Source organism: Thalassophryne amazonica, chromosome 4 (assembly GCF_902500255.1).
Source record: "Thalassophryne amazonica chromosome 4, fThaAma1.1, whole genome shotgun sequence".
Classification (NCBI taxonomy): Eukaryota; Metazoa; Chordata; class Actinopteri; order Batrachoidiformes; family Batrachoididae; genus Thalassophryne; species Thalassophryne amazonica.
This window is the reverse complement of record NC_047106.1, coordinates 29554632-29578999: the sequence shown is the minus strand read 5'-3', so window position 1 is coordinate 29578999 and position 24368 is coordinate 29554632. Positions and strand designations below refer to the sequence as shown.

The 24368-nt window shown below is 44.1% G+C and overlaps 1 protein-coding gene across 1 annotated transcript in view; it reads left to right on the top strand.

Moving 5' to 3' along the window:
• The window catches only part of ankk1 (ankyrin repeat and kinase domain containing 1), a 45523-nt gene extending 23854 nt beyond the window's left edge, over window positions 1–21669 (top strand). The window contains 10 exon segments of the mRNA XM_034168736.1: window positions 1–1039; window positions 14700–14765; window positions 18157–18190; window positions 20191–20376; window positions 20379–20430; window positions 20519–20599; window positions 20601–21272; window positions 21274–21408; window positions 21410–21480; window positions 21483–21669. Of these exon segments, the coding sequence (XP_034024627.1) occupies window positions 1–1039; window positions 14700–14765; window positions 18157–18190; window positions 20191–20376; window positions 20379–20430; window positions 20519–20599; window positions 20601–21272; window positions 21274–21408; window positions 21410–21480; window positions 21483–21553 (2407 nt within the window). The 3' untranslated portion in view covers window positions 21554–21669.
• The last annotated feature ends 2699 nt before the right edge of the window (window positions 21670–24368 follow it).

Here is a 24368-nt window from a genome sequence, read left to right as displayed (position 1 = left end):
GTTTCACAATATTGTCTCGTTGTTGCTGGAACATGGGGCGGATGCCACGCATGGAGACGAGGACCAGTGGACAGCGCTTCATTTTGCTGCTCAGAATGGCGACGACAGGTCTGTACGTCTCCTGTTGGACAAAGCCGCTGTTGCTGATGCCAAGGAAAAAGCCGGCTGGATGCCTCTGCACCTAGCCTGCCAAAACGGCCACGAAGCGGTGGTTCGTCTCCTGCTTTCACGGCTGTCAAATGAAGCAGTTGGAGAAAAGGAGGACACTCAAGGGAAGACGCCACTCCACCTAGCCTCCACCTTTGGACACGTCAGTATCGTCAAACTACTTCTCAGTCAGAGAGCAGATCCCAGTGTGACGGACCGCTCTCTCAGTACGGCTCTGCACACCGCGGCAGAGGAAGGCCACAACCAAATAGTGAGACACCTGTTGGCGAGTGGGGCTCATACTGACGATGTGGACAGCAGAGGCTGCACGCCACTTCTCCTGGCTGCTTTGAAGGGTCATACCGGGATATGCAGGCAGCTGCTGTCAAACGGGGCTAATGCGCAGGCCAGGACCTTTCAAGACTGGACACCCATACACCTGGCTGCCTTACGGGGACACGAATCCACTGTGGTCCAGCTGGTGAATAAGGGAGGCAGTGTGGATGCTCAGGGTGAGAATGGATGGACCCCTCTCCACCTTGCCTGCTACCAAAGTGAGCCCGATGTGGTTGCTAAATTACTGCTAATGAAAGCTAACCCCAATGTGAGGGAGCACAGCGGAGGTTGGACACCTTTACACATAGCCTGTGCCGGTGTCAGCTTCCCGAGTGTCCTCCACCTGTTGTTGTATCATGCAGATGTCAATGCAGTAAACTGGGGAAAGGTGACTCCGTTACACTTAGCGGCCCAGCACGGCTGTGTTCCGATTGCAAAGGCTTTGCTCCTGAACGGTGCGGACAGGACAATGCTGGACTCTTCTGGGGCCACGGCTTTGAATGTGGCCCAAAAGTGTGAAAAATGGGATATGGTGCAACTGCTGCAGGAAGGATGCTGATAAAGAAAGCAATACAAATGTAACTGAGAAGGTAGCAATAGACTTAGAGCAGACATGTCAGGAGGGTTTCAAGGTCAATCTGTGGTACAAGCAGGATAACTCTGCCTGGAGCAATAATTTGCTAACCCAGATTTTTTCTGTTAGGTCAGGGATTGATCTGCCAACCCACAGGGGTGCCCAAGTTCGGTCCTCGAGATCTACCTTCCTGACACTCTTAGTTGTCTCCCTGCTTCCACACACCTGAATCCAATGAAGACTCATTAGCAGGCTTTTAATGAGCCTTTCATTGGATTCAGGTGTGTGGAAGCAGGGAGACAACTAAGAGTGTCAGGAAGGTAGATCTCGAGGACCGAACTTGGGCACCCCTGGTTAGTGGATGGGCCAGGAGGGGTCATCACTACCACTTGGGTGAGCAAATGCTAACTGTATTTTCTGAAAGATACATGTCTCTAGAGTTCATTCTTAGCAACAACATTGTACCATTTTGTGATTGTACAGCTTTTCAAAATAGAAATTATATCATAATTTGTGGTTCTGTCTAGCCTAGACATTGGACCATGCACCCTTTCCAACCATGCTTAGTCCATACTGTCTCCAAATCTGTTGAATTAAACAGTTAGTAGCGGGTTGCATGGGGATCCCCTGGCTCTAGATTGGGTAGTGTTTATAAAATAGGTAACTGACATTTTTCAAAAGTCGTAATAAATTATCCAAAATTGCTGTAATGTGTTGGAATGGCGTGTGAGTCCAGAATGTTTTTAGAACCTTAGACCTCAGCAATTTTTAGAAGAACTCAACCCTTTTGTTTCCTGTTAATTACACAGTTTGTAATGTTAATTTACTGTCTTAATCTATTTATGAATTGTTTAGTTTCTTGTTATCATATACACACTATTATTATTATTATATTCAGTATTATTATTATTTATTATTACTTCTATTTTATTTGATTTTTTAAATGGACCACAATGGAAATAAGTGTTTTCGCTTTCTTGTGTGATCCATGTATTTTTAATGTATTTACAATTCTATTATGTACTTACATTGAATGTACTAAATAAAAGCACACATCCACTCACATTTTAGTATAAATATGATTTACTGCCCCCTGCTGGAATGGCATTTGAGACTAGAAGGCAATGAAGTGAAGTGAAGTGCGTGGCAGTGAACAGGTGCCAAAATTGGTGTTATGTGGTCAAACTTTTTCTGCTGATGACACTCAGTCGTGTCATCAGTGTAGCAATAAAGAACTCAACTTCATTTATCATAGCAATAAACTACTCAATTTTATTTATAGATCACTTTAAAACAGCCACAACTGAAACAAAGTGCTGTACTAGGGGTCATAATAAAAGTAAGTAATCCCATAACCTTGTAGTATGTGCCCAAAGATGCTATAATAAAGGGAGAAATGCAGTGCACATTACAAATGTCAATTTTCTGTCATTCGTAGCACATTCCTGACATTCTTAATGTGACTTAACACATCTGAACAGGTTTCTTAACAACGCATGTTGGTGTGTGATATTAGTGGAGCATGTTGTTGGCTGTCAAAAAACTTCCACGAATGTCACACACCACCCTCATTTCGCCTCATGTCATGGAGTTTGCAACCGAGCGTGTTGATACGTCTTGATCAGCGGTGATCCTTAAAAGAGCATGACAGCATTCGTTGTGGTTCCTGTGATGGTTCTTGGAGCCCATACTGTTACACGTTGTTACAAACTGACCCGAAACTGTCAGATTTTGACACGAATTGTAACGCGGTGTCACATTTCTCTGCGCACCACTACGAATCACTTCTCTCACATGCGCACAATTACACCCTGCTGCGCCACATTCAGTTTCATTGCTGTGGTATGCTGAAGAAGGACAGTGACGCTAAGTCAGCTAAGTTCCAATGCTCCTCAGCACACTCCTGCAGGTGTTCCACCTACTGTTGTGCCTGATGTTCGGAAGAACGAGTCTGAGCCAGAGGAGAGCCGCGTGCAGCCAGACATCTGGCTCTGTCTGTCTTCTCCTCTTCCTTTCTGCACAACTCCATGGCACAGAGTCCAACTAAGCATGCAGTCACAAAGTTGTTCTGCTGCTGTGGATTCATCTGGATGTTGAGGAGCAATCTGGAGCAATGTGAACTGTTCAGTAGCTCACGGTAGGATGAATATGGGGGGTGTGTGGACACAATTCACCTGATTCACCGTGCGTGTTCGTGATAATTCACCAGCGATACGTGGCATTAATCGTAACGCGTGGTAACAGGTTGCAGCAGTTCTTGAGGACTCCTGATGCCTCTGCCTGAATCATCACATTTGTATCATCGGCCAAGAATGTATACTTCGTGGCATTTGTGACTTGTTTGTAAACACAGCATAAGATGGACCCCTGTGTAACCCCGTATTTCATGGCAACAAGGTGAGAGGTAACATCGTACAAGACAGTGAGAGTGACTGGTTCAGTCGGATGTCAACCATGCAAGGGCATTCCCAGCAATCCCAAAATAATTCTCCAGTCTATCAAGTAGAATATGATGTTCCACTGTATAAAATGCAGCACTAAGATCTAACACCACAGAACCGTAGCGGTGTCTGAATCCAGTGCAAGCAGAAGATCATTTACCACTTTAGTGAGAGCCGTCTCTGAGTGATGCTTTCTTAATGTAGACTGCAGTGGTTCAAAGAGGTTATTCTCAGTAAGCTGCTGTGAAACCACTTTTTCAGGGATTTTAGAACAGAATGATAGGTTTGATATTGGTCTGTATAATTTTCAGTAGACTAGAGTCAATATAAAATTTCTTAAGTATTGGTTTAAGAACTGTGGATTTTAAACATTTAGGAACAGATCCTGAGGTTAATGACAGATTCATCATTTCAAGTAAATTAGGCCCAAGTGTAGACCACAGGTCCTTAAACAGTTCTGCTGAAATATGGTCAAAAAGACAGGTTGTGTATTTAGCAGAAGATACAAATTTCATCAGTGCACCTATTAGAATAATATCAAATTCAGTAACTCTAGGTGGTGTATCAGTCATGGCACCTATATCAATAACAGGGTGCAGTGGTGGGACTAAGGCATGCTGGGATATATGTAATCTAATGCAATCTATTTTCCTTTTGAAGTAATCGAAGAAATCTTGGACTGTAAATGGAGAGCAACTAAGTGTTGCCACTGTGTCAAACAGGAACTTTGAATTATAATTATTTTTGTTAATCAAAGCGAAGTAGTAGGTCCACTTTGTAGCCAATACTGTATGGTTGTAGTCCAGAATAGCATCGCGCTACTGTTGGGTGGAAAAAACCTACAAAAATAACCTTTACTCAAAACAGAAAATCTCAGGTTTCCCCTCGTGAGTCTGTGGGCAGTGCAAATAGAATACACAGACAACAATAATTTGAATTCAAGTTAATCCTATCAGGTTTATTAAAACAGCAGAGCGGATCAGTCGTCAAAAATCATTCATCTTTGCGCAAAAATGGGTTCAGAATAGGGATGTCCCGATCCAATCACGTGCTTGGAAATCGGGCCCGATCACATGGTTTCAGACTTGATCGAAATCGGACGTTGCATCTCAATCAGGAATCCGATATAGATTTTTTTTTCCTCATTATTTTGATCAGCGCTATTTCAGGCTCATTATTGCAGATTAATGGGCCTTTCATGCGTCGGAAGCGTCAGAGGCGTGAGACGCGTTGCTTTTTTAGAGGCGTTAGAAGCGTCGCTTTAGCTCGGCTTTTGACGCGACGCGACGCTTCTAATGGGAGCGCACGTTGGCAGACTGACACGGTCAAAGTTCAACCCAATCTTTTTTTTTAATTGAACAAAAGAAAAAATAAGTTCAACCGGACAGAGGTGGGGGGAGTTACGCACGCAAAGTTTCTTTCGCAGAACTGCTGTTTGTGTGTTTACGCGCTCAGCCTGACGCCTCGATGGAACGACAAGAGGATGATGGACACTTTCCCACTGAAACTCTTGCTCAGTCATCCTTCCATGCACAGCAGGACCCGGTGCTGACCAAGTCCTCAGGACGACGATCTGTCATTTGATTAATGAAAAGAAAAAAAAAACAAATTGTCCTGTGATCGTTTGTCTGCAAAACAGAGCGGGAGATGGTGTGCGCACGAGCGACGTGCACACTCATCACATTTAGGAGCGCGTCTTAAAGAGCCTCCGTCTTCATTCACGTTCACTGCGCTGCTCTGAACTTGTTGAACACTGATAAAGCATCAGAGGAACACTGAGTACTGTCAGGACTCAAATGTAAGTTGTTTTTTTTTTTCCTTTTACTTTTCAAGTTGACTTTTGAACTTTCAACGCTGTGAGCTGTGACGTAGCTTCGCGCTGTCCAATAGGAACGACGCGTCGGGCCAAAACACGGAAGACTAATGGCAGGAACCACTGATCTGTACAAATGGTAAATGGACTGCATTTATATAGCACTTTTCCATCTGCATCAGACGCTTAAAGCGCTTTACAATTATGCCTCACATTCACCCCAGTGTCAGGGTGCTGCCATACAAGGCGCTCACTACACACCAGGAGCAATAGGGGATTAAAGACCTTGCCCAAGGGCCCTTAGTGATTTTCCAGTCAGGCAGGGATTTGAACCACAGATTACTGCAGAAACCACATGTCTGAAGAAAAATCCTTGGAAATGTTTTTTGTTGTTGTTTGTTACCTCAAAATTTCTCATTACTGTTTTAAAAAGTTTAGAACACTTGTAATTAAAATAGCTAAATCAATAAATGGTTCTTTAAAAACCTTTCATCTATAAATTAAAACCACCTGTTATTTCAGATTAGATAATTTATTGTTTAACACCTTTGACATTTATTTTTAGACAAAATAACATGGAAATTTGTACATTTTTTAAGTCTGGTAGATTATTACTTGATTGTTCAAGCTACCTCAAGGAGAAGTGCACTGTTTAAGTGATAAATAAAAAAAAAAAGGTGATTAAAATGAAATTATTATATATTTAGCATTTGTTCATTGTTCATTCAGTTTTTTAAAGTATCGGATCGGGACTCGGTATCAGCAGATACTCAAAATCAGATGACTCAGAATTGGATCGGGGCCAAAAAAACCTGATCGGGACATCCCTAGTTCAGAATGCATACACATCTTTAATAATGCCACAAAACCGATACCCACAGCATGTGCAGCAAAAAGAACACTCTTCTTTTCCAAACAGAGTTTTTTAAGCTTGCAGTTCATAAATCTGTCCGGGGCGGGGCTCCCAGTCCCACACGTCCTCAGTCTGAGCACAAAACATGTAACTCCATGGAATAAAACAGGGATCGTTGTTAATCCTTAATCGTCCAACGTTGTGCACTGTTTTCTTGTTTTCATCTCCGTATGAGAACAGGTCCATGTGTTCAGTTCAGTGGCGTTATTGTGTCTCTACAGACACTTTCAAGGTTGCCTCCCCGAAAACAAATAACCCAGTCATTGTTCTCCCTGTAGAAGCAAAGTTCTTTCACAGTCAAAATATGAAATCACTCACCTTTTACAGAATGCAGAAGCAGCAATTAATTTTGAACAATACAGTCATTCAACTTCATTCATTCATTCATTATTGATCAGCATAGTTCAAACATAAATGTACAAACCATTTGATTACAAACAGAGGCAGCAACATTATTTGCAACGCACTTCTTGACCTCATGATCTTTGAACCCATCATGAAATGTCATGTCATGCATTAGTCATGACTTTATTAAAAATGGTCAATGTCTGACATGTTTTAAACCAACATGTTACACCCTATTTACGCATATGTTATTTATGAAAACCTTAAACCAAAACACTTTACTGATTTCAGAGTCAAGAAATCTGTCAGCAGTTCAACATGTTCAATACAATTCATCATAAGCACATATTTCAATCATTAATCAAACCGTATAATATTGTATCATTTCAAAACCATCATAAATCAGTTGAACACCTATCAAAGCATAGGCATACACATTTTCATTCATTGACATCATGATAAAACCCTTAAACACATTATAGCACAAGTATACACTCTATTCAACTTCATTCATTCAATACAGTATCTAGTTCATTTAAACCTGCATGGTGTACATACTTCTACACATTTGTTACTTTTTGAAAATAATGAACACAAAACCTTTTATTCAGTTTGGTAACTTTTAGCATTGTTAGCATGCAAAGCTAATTATGAGCAAAATAACATATACGCAACAAAAATATGAACGCAACACTTTTGTTTTTGCTCCCATTTTGTATGAGATGAACTCAAAGATCTAAAACTTTTTCCAAATACACAATATCACCATTTCCCTCAAATATTGTTCACAAACCAGTCGAAATCTGTGATAGTGAGCACTTCTCCTTTGCTGAGATAATCCATCCCACCTCACAGGTGTGCCATATCAAGATGCTGATTAGACACCATGATTAGTGCACAGGTGTGCCTTAGACTGCCCACAATAAAAGGCCACTCTGGAAGGTGCAGTTTTGTTTTATTGGGGGGGATACCAGTCAGTATCTGGTGTGACCACCATTTGCCTCATGCAGTGCAGCACATCTCCTTCACATCATCCGTGAAGAGAACACCTCTCCAACGTGCCAACCGCCAGCGAATGTGAGCATATGCCCACTCAAGTTGGTTACGACGACGAACTGGAGTCAGGTCGAGACCCCGATGAGGACGACGAGCATGCAGATGAGCTTCCCAGAGACGGTTTCTGACAGTTTGTGCAGAAATTCTTTGGTTATGCAACCGATTGTTTCAGCAGCTGTCCGAGTGGCTGGTCTCAGACGATCTTGGAGGTGAATATGCTGGATGTGGAGGTCCTGGGCTGGTGTGGTTACACGTGGTCTGCGGTTGTGAAGCTGGTTGGATGTACTGCCAAATTCTCTGAAACGACTTTGGAGACGGCTTATAGTAGAGAAATGACCATTCAATACACGAGCAACAGCTCTGGTTGACATTCCTGCTGTCAGCATGCCAATTGCACGCTCCCTCAAATCTTGCGACATCTGTGGCATTGTGCTGTGTGATAAAACTGCACCTTTCAGAGTGGCCTTTTATTGTGGGCAGTCTAAGGCACACCTGTGCACTAATCATGGTGTCTAATCAGCATCTTGGTATGGCACACCTGTGAGGTGGGATGGATTATCTCAGCAAAGGAGAAGTGCTCACTATCACAGATTTAGACTGGTTTGTGAACAATATTTGAGAGAAATGGTGATATTGTGTATGTGGAAAAAGTTTTAGATCTTTGAGTTCATCTCATACAAAATGGGAGCAAAACCAAAAGTGTTGCGTTTATATTTTTGTTGAGTGTATATTTTCATTTATTCTTTACACTACGTGAGGTGGCATACTTTCTAATTTGAACTACATCATTTCTGTTCTAGATCTCTGGACCTATGCTTGAGGCCACATAAGTGATCACTGAGCCACAGCAAGTGTGTTGTGGGTGGGGGCCAACAGTTTTAATGTAGATGGAGCGATGACGTCCAATGTGCTCGTGAGCGCTCGATCAACAAGGCTGTCTACTGAATGATCATGTTCCGAAAGTGACGCTACCATATCAGGCAGTCTGGCTCCTAGTTCAATTATAGTTGAGGAGTTGATGTGTTGCCGCAGTGATACGTACTCTTAAACGTAATCAGTGAACAAAGTAAATAAAGTAAACAGGGGCAGTCATAATGCTTTGTCATTAATGTCATTAATTAATGCTTCGATCTTAAATATGATCAATCTATCTTTATTAGTTGGCTATGTACCACAGGCTTTAAGGTGGCAGTAATTAAACCATTACTTAAAAAGCCATCACTTGACCCAGCTATCTTAGCTAATTATAGGCCAATCTCCAGCCTTCCTTTTCTCTCAAAATTCTTGAAAGGGTAGTTGTAAAACAGCTAACTGATCATCTGCAGAGGAATGGTCTATTTGAAGAGTTTCAGTCAGGGTTTAGAATTCATCATAGTACAGAAACAGCATTAGTGAAGGTTACAAATGATCTTATGGCCTCAGACAGTGGACTCATCTCTGTGCCTGTCCTGTTAGACCTCAGTGCTGCTTTTGATACTGTTGACCATAAAATTTTATTACAGAGATTAGAGCATGCCATAGGTATTAAAGGAACTGCGCTGCAGTGGTTTGAATCATATTTATCTAATAGATTACAATTTGTTCATGTAAATGGGGAATCTTTTTCACAGACTAAGGTTAATTATGGAGTTCCACAAGGTTCTGTGCTAGGACCAATTTTATTCACTTTATACATGCTTCCCTTAGGCAGTATTATTAGACAGCATTGCTTAAATTTTCATTGTTACGCAGTTGATACCCAGCTTATCTATCCATGAAGCCAGAGGACACACACCAGTTAGTAAACTGCAGGATTGTCTTACAGATATAAAGACATGGATGACCTCTAATTTCCTGCTTTTAACTCAGATAAAACTGAAGTTATTGTTCTTGGCCCCACAAATCTTAGAAACATGGTGTCTAACCAGATCCTTACTCTGGATGGCATTACCCTGACCTCCAGTAATACTGTGAGAAATCTTGGAGTCATTTTTGATCAGGATATGTCCTTCAATGCGCATACTAAACAAATATGTAGGACTGCTTTTTTGCATTTGCGCAATATCTCTAAAATTAGAAAGGTCTTGTCTCAGAGTGATGCTGAAAAACTAATTCATGCATTTATTTCCTCTAGGCTGGACTATTGTAATTCATTATTATCAGGTTGTCCTAAAAGTTCCCTGAAAAGCCTTCAGTTAATTCAAAATTGCTGCAGCTAGAGTACTGACAGGGACTAGAAGGAGAGAGCATATCTCACCCATATTGGCCTCTCTTCATTGGCTTCCTGTTAATTCTAGAATAGAATTAAAATTCTTCTTCTTACTTATAAAGTTTTGAATAATCAGGTCCCATCTTATCTTAGGGACCTCTTAGTACCATATCACCCCCATAGAGCGCTTCGCTCTCAGACTGCAGGCTTACTTGTAGTCCTAGGGTTTGTAAGAGTAGAATGGGAGGCAGAGCCTTCAGCTTTCAGCTCGTCCTCCTCTGGAACCAGCTCCCAATTCGGATCAGGGAGACAGACACCCTCTCTACTTTTAGGTTAGGCTTAAAACTTTCCTTTTTGCTAAAGCTTATAGTTAGGGCTGGATCAGGTGACCCTGAACCATCCCTTAGTTAGCTGCTATAGACTTAGACTGCTGGGGGGTTCCCATGATGCACTGAGTGTTTCTTTCTCTTTTTGCTCTTTATGCACCCACTCTGCAATTAATCATAGTGATTGATCTCTGCTCTCTTCCACAGCATGTCTTTTTCCTGATTCTCTCCCTCAGCCCCAACCAGTCCCAGCAGAAGACTGCCCCTCCCTGAGCCTGGTTCTCTGCTGGAGGTTTCTTCTTTTAACAGGAGAAACCTCCCGCAGGAGTTTTTCCTTCCCACTGTCGCCAAGTGCTTGCTCACAGGGGGTTTTTCCGTACATTATTGTATGGCTTTTGCCTTACAATATAAAGCGCCTTGGGGCAACTGTTTGTTGTGATTTGGCGCTATATAAATAAAATTGATTTGATTTGAATTGATAATATTGTTTCACAGAAGCCACACTGACAAATACATTCAATCAGCCAATTTTCTGTCCAACAACAAAAAAGAAAACATTTTGACTGCATGCTTTAATGCACTCATTTGCTTCGACAATTTGCTGATTAGACATTTGCATGAGTAAATAAACATGTCTCCTCAATTCATTAATATGCCCAGTTAATTGGCCACCAAATTAATCTGTCTACCACGAGCTAGTTTCAGCATAAATGTACTACTGCTTTAGCTGGAGCTTTGTTCATGAAAAATTACAGGCACCATTGATTCTAAATGTGTAAAATTCTAATTTAAATGCACAAATAGCTACAGAAGGACTGATTTTCTTTTCTTTTTTCTTTTGGGGTCTTATTTCCCCAGCACATTTGCTTCACAAAATCCCTTACTGTTACAATTTAAAAAAGTAAATGCAAAAAAAAGCAAATAAAGTGTTAGTGGTGCATTTCTTTGCCTTTGGGAAATCTGACAGTCTCCCAGACAGCAAATACATTCGGGCCGGATGTAGTCATGTAAATTTACTAACCCATGTAAAACTTGTTCCTGCCACGGTGCTGTGATGCGGTCCACATCTGCCCCAGATCCATGCCAGATATGGTCTGTAAACGATTGGTGTTTTGTGGATCCAGTTCAGATCTGGTCTGGATCTGTTTCAGAACTGTAAAGCGGAGCCGTGCCGGATCTGGGCCAGGGTGCAAAAACTGTCTGGACCGGATCTGTTTGCTGTCTGGGCTGTGTGTGCTCACGCTGCGCTCTGATGGCCCTCTGTCTGTGCAGAGCTCTGTGGTTGAGTTACTGTCTCTTTTCTAACAGCTCAAACCAATCTGTTCGTTCTCCTCCGATTCCTCTCACTAATGAGAAGTATTCCAGAAATGTTACACTGGACAAGTTTGACTTCTACTTCGGTGTAAACCTTAAACATTCAGTGCTGGCTTCCTGGAATGTTCAGAAAAAAGTTAAAACACTCAAACGTGCACCAGCATCATTTTCCTGTTAGTCTGTTAGATCAGATCTTTTCAAGAACAGCAAAACATTTTGACTGCATGCATTCATGCACTGATTTGTGGCCTGATTAGATGTGCCTAAATGAATAAATAAATGTGTCCCAAATAATAAAGCAGCATGTTTGCTCTGAGAATACTGTTGGAAAAGTACAGAGAAGGACAGAAAGAGTTACGTTGTGTGTTTGTGGACTTAGAAAAAGCTTATGATAGGGTGCCAAGAGAAGAGTTGTGGCATTGTATGAGGAAGTCTGGAGTGGCAGAGAAGTATGTTAGGGTAGTGCAGGACATGTACAAGAATAGTGTGACACCGGTGAGATGCACAGTCGGAATGACAGACTCATTCAAGGTGGAGGTGGGATTACACCAAGGATCAGCTCTGAGTCCTTTCTTGTTTGCAGTGGTGATGGACAGGTTGACAGATGAGATCAGACAGGAGTCCCCATGGACTATGATGTTTGCAGATGACATTGTGATCTGTAGTGAGAGTAAAGAGCAAGTTGAGTCTAGTCTGGAGAAGTGGAGATATGCTTTGGAGAGAAGGGGAATGAAAGTCAGTAGAAGCAAGACTGAGTACATGTGTGTGAATGAAGAGGGAGCCCAGTGGAATAGTGCAGTTACAAGGAGTAGAAGTGGTGAAAGTAGATGAGTTTAAATATTTGGGGTCAACTGTTCAAAGTAATGGAGAGTGTGGTAGAGAGGTGAAGAAGAGAGTGCAGGCAGGGTGGAGTGGGTGGAGAAAGGTGGCAGGAGTGATTTGTGACCGAAGAATATCAGCAAGAGTGAAGGGGAAAGTTTACAAAACAGTAGTGAGACCAGCTATGTTGTATGGTTTAGAGACAGTGGCACTAACAAAAAGACAGGAGGCAGAGCTGGAGGTGGCAGAGCTGAAGATGTTGAGATTCTCTTTGGGAGTGACAAGAATGGACAAGATTAGGAATGAACATATCAGAGGGACAGCTCAGGTGGGACGGTTTGGAGACAAAGTCAGAGAGGCGAGATTGAGATGGTTTGGACATGTGCAGAGGAGGGACCCAGTGTATATAGGGAGAAGGATGCTGAGGATGGAGCCACCAGGCAGGAGGAGAAGAGACCAAAGAGGAGGTTCGTGGATGTGCTGAGAGAGGACATGCAGGTGGTTGGTGTGACAGAGGAAGATACAGAGGACAGGGTGAGATGGAAACGATTGATCTGCTGTGGCGACCCCTAACGGGAACACCTGAAAGACAAAGAAGAAGAAGAAGAAAGAGCACATTATAATTAGGCACTTTTCCCCCTCCTGTTGTTTCACCAGAGTGCCTTAATTGACAGAGTGGCAACTGAGAACATGGTGCCATTTTAGTTCCAACTGCGCTGATTTTTTTAAAAAATTTAACCACAGCAACACATCCAGGTACAAGTGCAATCAAAATAAATATAAAAATAGTAAAGATATCAAATTTACAATTATGATGATTTATTTAATTAATTTAAAGCCTGATTTATGCAGCTGTAATTCCTTTTCATGCAATGCCATGCGTGACAGTTTTAAAGTTCTCCGTCTCTCGATTATGCTTCATTCTGGACTAATTTGACTAATTTTCTTTTTACAATCATCACCTCCAAATCAAAGGTAAGCTGAACATTTTTCTCTCTGTGCTGTAAATGTGCGGACTTTTCTGATCCATTTGTAATCAGTGTGCACACCGCAAATACTATTATAATATGATGACAAACGAAGGAGTAAAAGAAAAGTGTCAAATCACGTCCGTTTATGTCTGATTTAACAGGTGCATATCAGGCTTCAGGTCCCAGTCTGAGCACGGGTGCTCTGTATGCACCACTCTGCAATTAATCATTAGTGATTGATCTCTGCTCTCTTCCACAGCATGTATTTTTCCTGATTCTCTCCCTCAGCCCCAACCAGTCCCAGCAGAAGACTGCCCCTCCCTGAGCCTGGTTCTGCTGGAGGTTTCTTCTTTTAACAGGAAGAAACCTCCAGCAGGAGTTTTTCCTTCCCACTGTCGCCAAGTGCTTGCTCACAGGGGGTCGTTTTGACTGTTGGGGTTTTTCCGTAATTATTGTATGGCTTTTGCCTTACAATATAAAGCGCCTTGGGGCAACTGTTTGTTGTGATTTGGCGCTATATAAATAAAATTGATTTGATTTGAATTGATAATATTGTTTCACAGAAGCCACACTGACAAATACATTCAATCAGCCAATTTTCTGTCCAACAACAAAAAAAGAAAACATTTTGACTGCATGCTTTAATGCACTCATTTGCTTCGACAATTTGCTGATTAGACATTTGCATGAGTAAATAAACATGTCTCCTCAATTCATTAATATGCCCAGTTAATTGGCCACCAAATTAATCTGTCTACCACGAGCTAGTTTCAGCATAAATGTACTACTGCTTTAGCTGGAGCTTTGTTCATGAAAAATTACGGGCACCATTGATTCTAAATGTGTAAAATTCTAATTTAAATGCACAAATAGCTACAGAAGGACTGATTTTCTTTTCTTTTTTCTTTTGGGGTCTTATTTCCCCAGTGCATTTGCTTCACAAAATCCCTTACTGTTACAATTAAAAAATAAGTAAATGCAAAAAAAAGCAAATAAAGTGTTAGTGGGTGCATTTCTTTGCCTTTGGGAAATCTGACGGTCTCCCAGACAGCAAATACATTCGGGCCGGATGTAGTCATGTAAAACTTACTAACCCATGTAAAACTTGTTCCTGCCACGGTGCTGTGATGCGGTCCACATCTGCCCCAGATCCATGCCAGATATGGTCTGTAAACGATTGGTGTTTTGTGGATCCAGTTCAGATCTGGTCTGGATCTGTTCCAGAACTGTAAAGCGGAGCCGTGCCGGATCTGGGCCAGGGTGCAAAAACTGTCTGGACCGGATCTGTTTTCAGGATTGGTACCAGATGTTGGACGACATCCGGCCCGGATCTATTTGCTGTCTGGGCTGTGTGTGCTCACGCTGCGCTCTGATGGCCCTCTGTCTGTGCAGAGCTCTGTGGTTGAGTTACTGTCTCTTTTCTAACAGCTCAAACCAATCTGTTCGTTCTCCTCAGATTCCTCTCACTAATGAGAAGTATTCCAGAAATGTTACACTGGACAAGTTTGACTTCTACTTCGGTGTAAACCTTAAACATTCAGTGCTGGCTTCCTGGAATGTTCAGAAAAAAGTTAAAACACTCAAACGTGCACCAGCATTCATTTTCCTGTTAGTCTGTTAGATCAGATCTTTTCAAGAACAGCAAAACATTTTGACTGCATGCATTCATGCACTGATTTGTGGCCTGATTAGATATGTGCCTAAATGAATAAATAAATGTGTCCCAAATAATAAAGCAGCATGTTTGCTCTGAGAATACTGTTGGAAAGTACAGAGAAGGACAGAAAGAGTTACATTGTTGTGTGGGCCGCTGAAGAGGAGGTACTGCTGGCCCACCACCACCAGTGGGCGCCCTGCCTGGAGTGCGGGCTCCAGGCACCAGAGGGCGCCGCCCCAGGAGCAGCCAAGGTGACAGCTGTCACCCATCACCTGAGACAGCTGACAGCAATCATCAGTGGGGTATATCAGCAGGACAGCATCTCCACCTCATTGCCGAGATATCGTTTCTACCTGAAAGGTAACGTATCAAAGCTGACGGAGAGTATCCTTTTGGATTAGTGCTTAGATTGTGGATTACTGTTCCAATGAGAGGTGGTAACTTCCCTGCTGTTCGGAGTCTTGGGTGCAAACGCGCCCCCATCTAACTGTTCTTTGTTCCTCGCCAGCAGTACCAGGTCCGACACGCGGAGGCAGTGGTCACCTGGGAGTTCGGGACTTGGCGGCTCCAGTATTCCCGGGGTCCTGTGGCGGAGGAAGCCGTGTGGTTCCGGTCTTACCTTGGAGAGGCGTCTCCTATCTTCGAGCCTGCCCACACGACACTTTTGTGAATTGACTGTTGTCCATTTCCATGATTGGTTGTATTCGTTGTGCACGTTCACAACAGTAAAGCCTTGTTATTTGACTTTCTCCATTGTCCGTTCATTTGCGCCCCCTGTTGTGGGTCCGTGTACTGACACTTTCCCAACAGGATATCTCGGCCAACGTCATGGATCCCGAGGGGCGTCAACCGGCTGTTGAACGGCCAATGGAAGAACAGGACCCGTAGGCGTCCGCAGGAGGGGTAATCGGTGAGTTGCAGCGGATCCTCACCGCTTTCACTACTCGGTTAGATTTGATGACTGAGCAGAACGTCCTCCTGAACCGCAGGGTGGAGGCTCTCGCCGCGCAGGTGGAAGCGCGCCCTCCGGGCGCTGCTGCGGCTCTCCCTCCCGTAGATCCTGTGCGTAACATAGACGTTCCACTGGTTGTTCAACGACCTCTCCTTCCTTCCCCGGAAGCATACATAAGCCCCCAGAGACTGTCTTTGGTTCTTAAGGAGCACCTGGTGGCTAAGGACGAACCGCGGGATTTAGATGGGCTCATCGATCTTGTCATACGGTTAGACAACCGGTTAGAAGAACGTCGGCGGGAACGAGACGAAGGGCGTGGCCAGGCACGCGCCGTCCCTCTCCCTTCCGGTTCCGACCGCGCTCCGCCTTCCCCACGCTCCACGGCCCCTGCGCTCCGTGGGGCCACAGCTCCCCCTGCTGACGAAGCTATGGACACGAGTAGGGCAACATTTAGGGCACCAGATGCACAGAGGAGACGGGCCCACGGAGCTTGTTTTCCTTGTGGCTCGAGAGAGCACCAAGAGAGACTGCCCCGAGCGGTTAAACACTAAACGCCCGCCCCTAGAAACTGGGCTAGGGGTGGGCCGAGACATTCACGTGGGACACACCCACATTGCCACACGACTCCCAGTTACGATCCTGTATAGGACTCAACCCTGAAGGCCCCAGCACTGGTGGACACGGGCTCTGAGGGGAATCTGCTGGACAGCAGATGGGCCAGGGATAGGGCTCCCTCTGGTGGCGCTTACCTCGCCTGTGCAGGTTCGAGCACTAGATGGCTCCCTACTCCCTCCAATCACACATAAGACACCACCTGTAACTCTGGTGGTGTCAGGAAATCACCGGGAGGTGATCGAGTTTTTTTGTGACTCAGGCCACCTCCCGTGTGGTTTTAGGATTTCCCTGGATGTTGAAGCACAATCCCCGGATTGATTGGCCGTCCGGGGTAGTGGTTCAGTGGAGCGAGACCTGCCATAGGGTGTGTCTAGGTTCCTCGGCTCCTCCCGGCTCCCAAGCTAAGGAGGAGGTCAGAGTCCCGCCCAATCTGGGGACGGTGCCGGTGGAGTACCACGACCTTGTCGACGTGTTCAGCAAGGATCTGGCGCTCACACTTCCCCCCCACCGTCCGTATGATTGTGCCATTGATTTGGTTCCGGGCAGTGAGTTTCCGTCCAGCAGGCTGTACAACCTCTCCCGCCTGAGCGCGAATCAATGGAGACCTACATCCGGGACTCATTAGGCGCCGGGTTGATCCGGAATTCCACCTCCCCGATGGGCGCAGGTTTCTTTTTTGTGGGCAAAAAAGACGGCGGACTTCGTCCATGCATTGATTATAGGGGGCTGAACGAGATCACGGTTCGCAACCGATACCCGTTGCCCCTGTTGGATTCGGTGTTCACACCCCTGCATGGAGCCCAAATCTTCACCAAGCTCGATCTTAGAAATGCGTATCATCTGGTTCGGATCCGGAAGGGAGACGAGTGGAAAACGGCATTTAACACCCCCTTAGGTCCTTTGAGTACCTGGTCATGCCGTTCGGCCTCACAAACGCCCCCGCGACGTTCCAAGCATTAGTTAATGTCTTGCGGGATTTCCTGCACCGGTTCGTCTTCGTCTATCTAGACGATATACTCATCTTTTCTCCGGATCCTGAGACTCATCCGCATGTACGTCAGGTCCTGCAGCGGGTTGTTGGAGAACCGGCTGTTTGTGAAGGGCGAGAAGTGTGTTCCACTGCACCTCTTTGTCCTTCCTGGGGTTCATCATCTCCTCCAACTCCGTCGCTCCTGATCCGGCCAAGGTTGCGGCGGTGAGAGACTGGCCCCAACCCACAAGCCGTAGGAAGTTGCAACAGTTCCTAGGCTTTGCTAATTTCTACAGGAGGTTCATTAAGGGCTACAGTCAGGTAGTTAGCCCCCTGACAGCCCTAACCTCACCAAAAGTCCCCTTCACCTGGTCGATCGGTGCGATGGCCGCTTCAGGAGTTGAAACGGCGCTTCTCGTCTGCACCTGTTCTGGTTCAGCCCGATCCTAGTCGCCAGTTAGTGTTGAAGTGGACGCCCTCGGACTCAGGATAGGACCGTGCTGTCCCAGCAGGAAGACCGATAAGGTCCTTCACCCGTGTGCCTATTTTTCCCTCGCAGTTTGACCCCAGCCGACAGAACTATGACGTCGGCAATCGAGAGCTCCTTGCGGTGAAAGAGCTCTTGAAGAGTGGAGACATCTGTTGGAGGAACGTCCGTGCCATTCACGTTTTCCTTGTGTTCATTGGTGTTGCAACTCATATTTTTTGTTACATTTTAGATTGTTTTGCCTGAGCCCTCTAACCTTCCCTCAGGTAAGCACGAGTAAAGTGGGTGGGAAATATTGTTTCATGCAAATTCTGTCTACTCTCGAGGTGTGTTTGAGGTGGAAATATATTGAACGGCAGTCGAGATGGACTCTAACTGCTTTCTGACTGCGGTCTAAATATTCTCACGGCGTTAAAACAGCATTCAGAACAGTCTGATCACACTCGAGAGACATTTGCCATGGTCAGGCATGTCTAATCCTGCTGGCATGTTCTGGACTGCACCCCGTGCATCCTGTTTGTGGCGCGCAAAGGACATATTGTAATGTGTGCAAAGTCATTAATTTGTGAAGTAGATGTGAACATTGTGCAATCATACCAAAAACACCATGTATCGCTGTGAGTCCATGCGTCTCACAGCCACGGAGCTGCATGCACCCTGGATGTGGTGTTACATCAGTAATACTGAACATCGAGTCAGGCTGAAGGATGTTTGGGCCAAGGCTTTGCCTTATTATATATCATATTGTCACAGATACATTGTCAGTCCCTGTCATGGGTTAGATAATGTATCTGTAATATTATGGTCATCATAGCTGTAACACCACATGCAGGTGTGCTGCTGGGCGCCACAGCATGTCAGTGTGTTCCAGTTGCTTGGCACGGTGTGTTTGAATGGGGTGACACAGCTGCAATATGCATCATATGACAGTTACAATGTCAGTCCATCTTATGAGTTCAAAGATGTATCTGTAATACTGTTATCTTCGCTATAACACCCCATTCAGAAGCGCTGCACTGTGAGTCAGTGTGTCACAGTGCCACGGTGCAGTGTGCACATCTGAATGGCCTGTCACAGCTGTAATACACATCAATTGACAATTACATCTAAGTCATATGAAGGAATGACGTTGCAACTGTATTACCAAACCATTACAGTATGAATAGAATAAATAATCACCTTTGGAATGGCTCCAGATGTGGCTCCCATTGCCAGCTGGCCTGCAGCCTGTGATATAATCCATGTGGTCCTGGGAGCGATGTCAGATGGAAACAACAGCCAAGTACCGAGGATGAATGTGCCATCCACTACGAAATAATCATTCCATATGACGCCGCATCCAGCCAGACAGCAGACCGTCCCGCTGTCCGACTGCTGCAGGCAGCAATGAGGGCAGACAAAACTGTGTGGAAGATCCCTGAAGAATCAGGGTTTTTGGATGCGACTCTGAATCCTTGCTGCCTTATCCTTATACACGTGCCCAACGGTAAGGATTCAAAGAGCAAGAATGAGTCTTAGGGATGCTACCAAGACACGCCAACTCTGGAGTTACAGGCTTCCCAGTAATGTCATTAATGAAATGGCCTTTTTAAAAGTCCTTTTCTGTAATTCAGCAGAGGACTAATGGGGCTTTGATGTGTCAGTGGCCCTCTGTTTTTGTTTAGCCATGGCAACAGGCATGTTTTCTTGTACATAAAATTTGCATCAAATGACAAGTGCTTCCTAGTTTGCAGTTTTTTTTCCTTTTTTCTTTTTTGTCCTTTTTGTGCAAACAGAATTTACATACTTAGACACATCATGTACATTATTCCAATAAGATGGCTTGTTTAAAGTAAAAGTAAAATTATTTGTTCACCCAAATATTTTAATGTTTTTACCCTTCTTGAATCTGAGAAAGTGGGGCTTAAAGAAACAATGAAATAAACACCTTATTTCCTTTAAAATGATACCTGTTGTAACAGGATGTTGTCTAAACCAGCAGAATACCAACCTTAAAATTAAAGCAATAGTAATGTCTCATCGCAATATGAAATTAATTTAAATTTAAATAATAGACCTTTGCTGCTGAAGCATGAATTCACCATTCCAGACACCTCAAGCGCTTTTAATACTAATTTTGATTAATTTCACAACTGAAGTACAGATTATTCATAACCTACCAAATTTCAGAAGGTTATCTAAAATTAATTTTAATGTATAGTTTTGTTGGAGAGATTTTTTAAATATCAGAATTTTTAAATTCTGATATTGTACTTATGTTTTGCAGGTTATTGCCATGGTAATGATGGCATTCTGTCACTGCTCTCAAAGAAGGAGTTTGTCAGTTTCAGGCAGACAGTGAAGCGAGAGGAAGCCTGTGCAGTATTCTCAGACAAAACCAGCCTCCTTCACCACACTGTAGCCAGCGGCGACGCACCAAGTGTGCAACACGTCCTGCATCTGGGCGCCAAGGTCACTGCACCACTGCCAGAGGTTACAGCCCTCTCATTATCGCTGTCCTCTACAGGTGTGTCAAAAATGTATTAATAAACTTAATTGGTGCTGTAAAGTGATACAGTGTTGCAAAACAGTGAGATTGTTTTGTTTTTCTTCAGGTTTCACAATATTGTCTCGTTGTTGCTGGAACATGGGGCGGATGCCACGCATGGAGACGAGGACCAGTGGACAGCGCTTCATTGCTGCTCAGAATGGCGACGACAGGTCTGTACGTCTCCTGTTGGACAAAGCCGCTGTTGCTGATGCCAAGGAAAAAGCCGGCTGGATGCCTCTGCACCTAGCCTGCCAAAACGGCCACGAAGCGGTGGTTCGTCTCCTGCTTTCACGGCTGTCAAATGAAGCAGTTGGAGAAAAGGAGGACACTCAAGGGAAGACGCCACTCCACCTAGCCTCCACCTTTGGACACGTCAGTATCGTCAAACTACTTCTCAGTCAGAGAGCAGATCCCAGTGTGACGGACCACTCTCTCAGTACGGCTCTGCACACCGCGGCAGAGGAAGGCCACAACCAAATAGTGAGACACCTGTTGGCGAGTGGGGCTCATACTGACGATGTGGACAGCAGAGGCTGCACGCCACTTCTCCTGGCTGCTTTGAAGGGTCATACCGGGATATGCAGGCAGCTGCTGTCAAACGGGGCTAATGCACAGGCCAGGACCTTTCAAGACTGGACACCCATACACCTGGCTGCCTTACGGGGACACGAATCCACTGTGGTCCAGCTGGTGAATAAGGGAGGCAGTGTGGATGCTCAGGGTGAGAATGGATGGACCCCTCTCCACCTTGCCTGCTACCAAAGTGAGCCCGATGTGGTTGCTAAATTACTGCTAATGAAAGCTAACCCCAATGTGAGGGCACAGCGGAGGTTGGACACCTTTACACATAGCCTGTGCCGGTGTCAGCTTCCCGAGTGTCCTCCACCTGTTGTTGTATCATGCAGATGTCAATGCAGTAAACTGGGGAAAGGTGACTCCGTTACACTTAGCGGCCCCACGGCTGTGTTCCGATTGCAAAGGCTTTGCTCCTGAACGGTGCGGACAGGACAATGCTGGACTCTTCTGGGCCACGGCTTTGAATGTGGCCCAAAAGTGTGAAAAATGGGATATGGTGCAACTGCTGCAGGAAGGATGCTGATAAAGAAAGCAATACAAATGTAACTGAGAAGGTAGCAATAGACTTAGAGCAGACATGTCAGGAGGGTTTCAAGGTCAATCTGTGGTACAAGCAGGATAACTCTGCCTGGAGCAATAATTTGCTAACCCAGATTTTTTCTGTTAGGTCAGGGATTGATCTGCCAACCCACAGGGGTGCCCAAGTTCGGTCCTCGAGATCTACCTTCCTGACACTCTTAGTTGTCTCCCTGCTTCCACACACCTGAATCCAATGAAGACTCATTAGCAGGCTTTTAATGAGCCTTTCATTGGATTCAGGTGTGTGGAAGCAGGGAGACAACTAAGAGTGTCAGGAAGGTAGATCTCGAGGACCGAACTTGGGCACCCCTGGTTAGTGGATGGGCCAGGAGGGGTCATCACTACCACTTGGGTGAGCAAATGCTAACTGTATTTTTCTGAAAGATACATGTCTCTAGAGTTCATTCTTAGCAACAACATTGTACCATTTTGTGATTGTACAGCTTTTCAAAATAGAAATTATATCATAATTTGTGGTTCTGTCTAGCCTAGACATTGGACCATGCACCCTTTCCAACCATGCTTAGTCCATACTGTCTCCAAATCTGTTGAATTAAACAGTTAGTAGCGGGTTGCATGGGGATCCCCTGGCTCTAGATTGGGTAGTGTTTATAAAATAGGTAACTGACATTTTTCAAAAGTCGTAATAAATTATCCAAAATTGCTGTAATGTGTTGGAATGGCGTGTGAGTCCAGAATGTTTTAGAACCTTAGACCTCAGCAATTTTTAGAAGAACTCAACCCTTTTGTTTCCTGTTAATTACACAGTTTGTAATGTTAATTTACTGTCTTAATCTATTTATGAATTGTTTAGTTTCTTGTTATCATATACACACTATTATTATTATTATATTCAGTATTATTATTATTTATTATTACTTCTATTTTATTTGATTTTTTAAATGGACCACAATGGAAATAAGTGTTTTCGCTTTCTTGTGTGATCCATGTATTTTAATGTATTTACAATTCTATTATGTACTTACATTGAATGTACTAAATAAAAGCACACATCCACTCACATTTTAGTATAAATATGATTTACTGCCCCCTGCTGGAATGGCATTTGAGACTAGAAGGCAATGAAGTGAAGTGAAGTGCGTGGCAGTGAACAGGTGCCAAAATTGGTGTTATGTGGTCAAACTTTTTCTGCTGATGACACTCAGTCGTGTCATCAGTGTAGCAATAAAGAACTCAACTTCATTTATCATAGCAATAAACTACTCAATTTTATTTATAGATCACTTTAAAACAGCCACAACTGAAACAAAGTGCTGTACTAGGGGTCATAATAAAAGTAAGTAATCCCATAACCTTGTAGTATGTGCCCAAAGATGCTATATAAAGGGAGAAATGCAGTGCACATTACAAATGTCAATTTTCTGTCATTCGTAGCACATTCCTGACATTCTTAATGTGACTTAACACATCTGAACAGGTTTCTTAACAACGCATGTTGGTGTGTGATATTAGTGGAGCATGTTGTTGGCTGTCAAAAAACTTCCACGAATGTCACACACCACCCTCATTTCGCCTCATGTCATGGAGTTTGCAACCGAGCGTGTTGATACGTCTTGATCAGCGGTGATCCTTAAAAGAGCATGACAGCATTCGTTGTGGTTCCTGTGATGGTTCTTGGAGCCCATACTGTTACACGTTGTTACAAACTGACCCGAAACTGTCAGATTTTGACACGAATTGTAACGCGGTGTCACATTTCTCTGCGCACCACTACGAATCACTTCTCTCACATGCGCACAATTACACCCTGCTGCGCCACATTCAGTTTCATTGCTGTGGTATGCTGAAGAAGGACAGTGACGCTAAGTCAGCTAAGTTCCAATGCTCCTCAGCACTCCTGCAGGTGTTCCACCTACTGTTGTGCCTGATGTTCGGAAGAACGAGTCTGAGCCAGAGGAGAGCCGCGTGCAGCCAGACATCTGGCTCTGTCTGTCTTCTCCTTTCCTTTCTGCACAACTCCATGGCACAGAGTCCCAACTAAGCATGCAGTCACAAAGTGTTCTGCTGCTGTGGATTCATCTGGATGTTGAGGAGCAATCTGGAGCAATGTGAACTGTTCAGTAGCTCACGGTAGGATGAATATGGGGGGTGTGTGGACACAATTCACCTGATTCACCGTGCGTGTTCGTGATAATTCACCAGCGATACGTGGCATTAATCGTAACGCGTGGTAACAGGTTGCAGCAGTTCTTGAGGACTCTGATGCCTCTGCCTGAATCATCACATTTGTATCATCGGCCAAGAATGTATACTTCGTGGCATTTGTGACTTGTTTGTAAACACAGATAAGATGGACCCCTGTGTAACCCCGTATTTCATGGCACAAGGTGAGAGGTAACATCGTACAAGACAGTGAGAGTGACTGGTTCAGTCGGATGTCAACCATGCAAGGGCATTCCCAGCAATCCCAAAATAATTCTCCAGTCTATCAAGTAGAATATGATGTTCCACTGTATAAAATGCAGCACTAAGATCTAACACCACAGAACCGTAGCGGTGTCTGAATCCAGTGCAAGCAGAAGGATCATTTACCACTTTAGTGAGAGCCGTCTCTGAGTGATGCTTTCTTAATGTAGACTGCAGTGGTTCAAGAGGTTATTCTCAGAAGCTGCTGTGAAACCACTTTTTCAGGGATTTAGAACAGAATGATAGGTTTGATATTGGTCTGTATAATTTTCAGTAGACTAGAGTCAATATAAAATTTCTAAGTATTGGTTTAAGAACCTGTGGATTTTAAA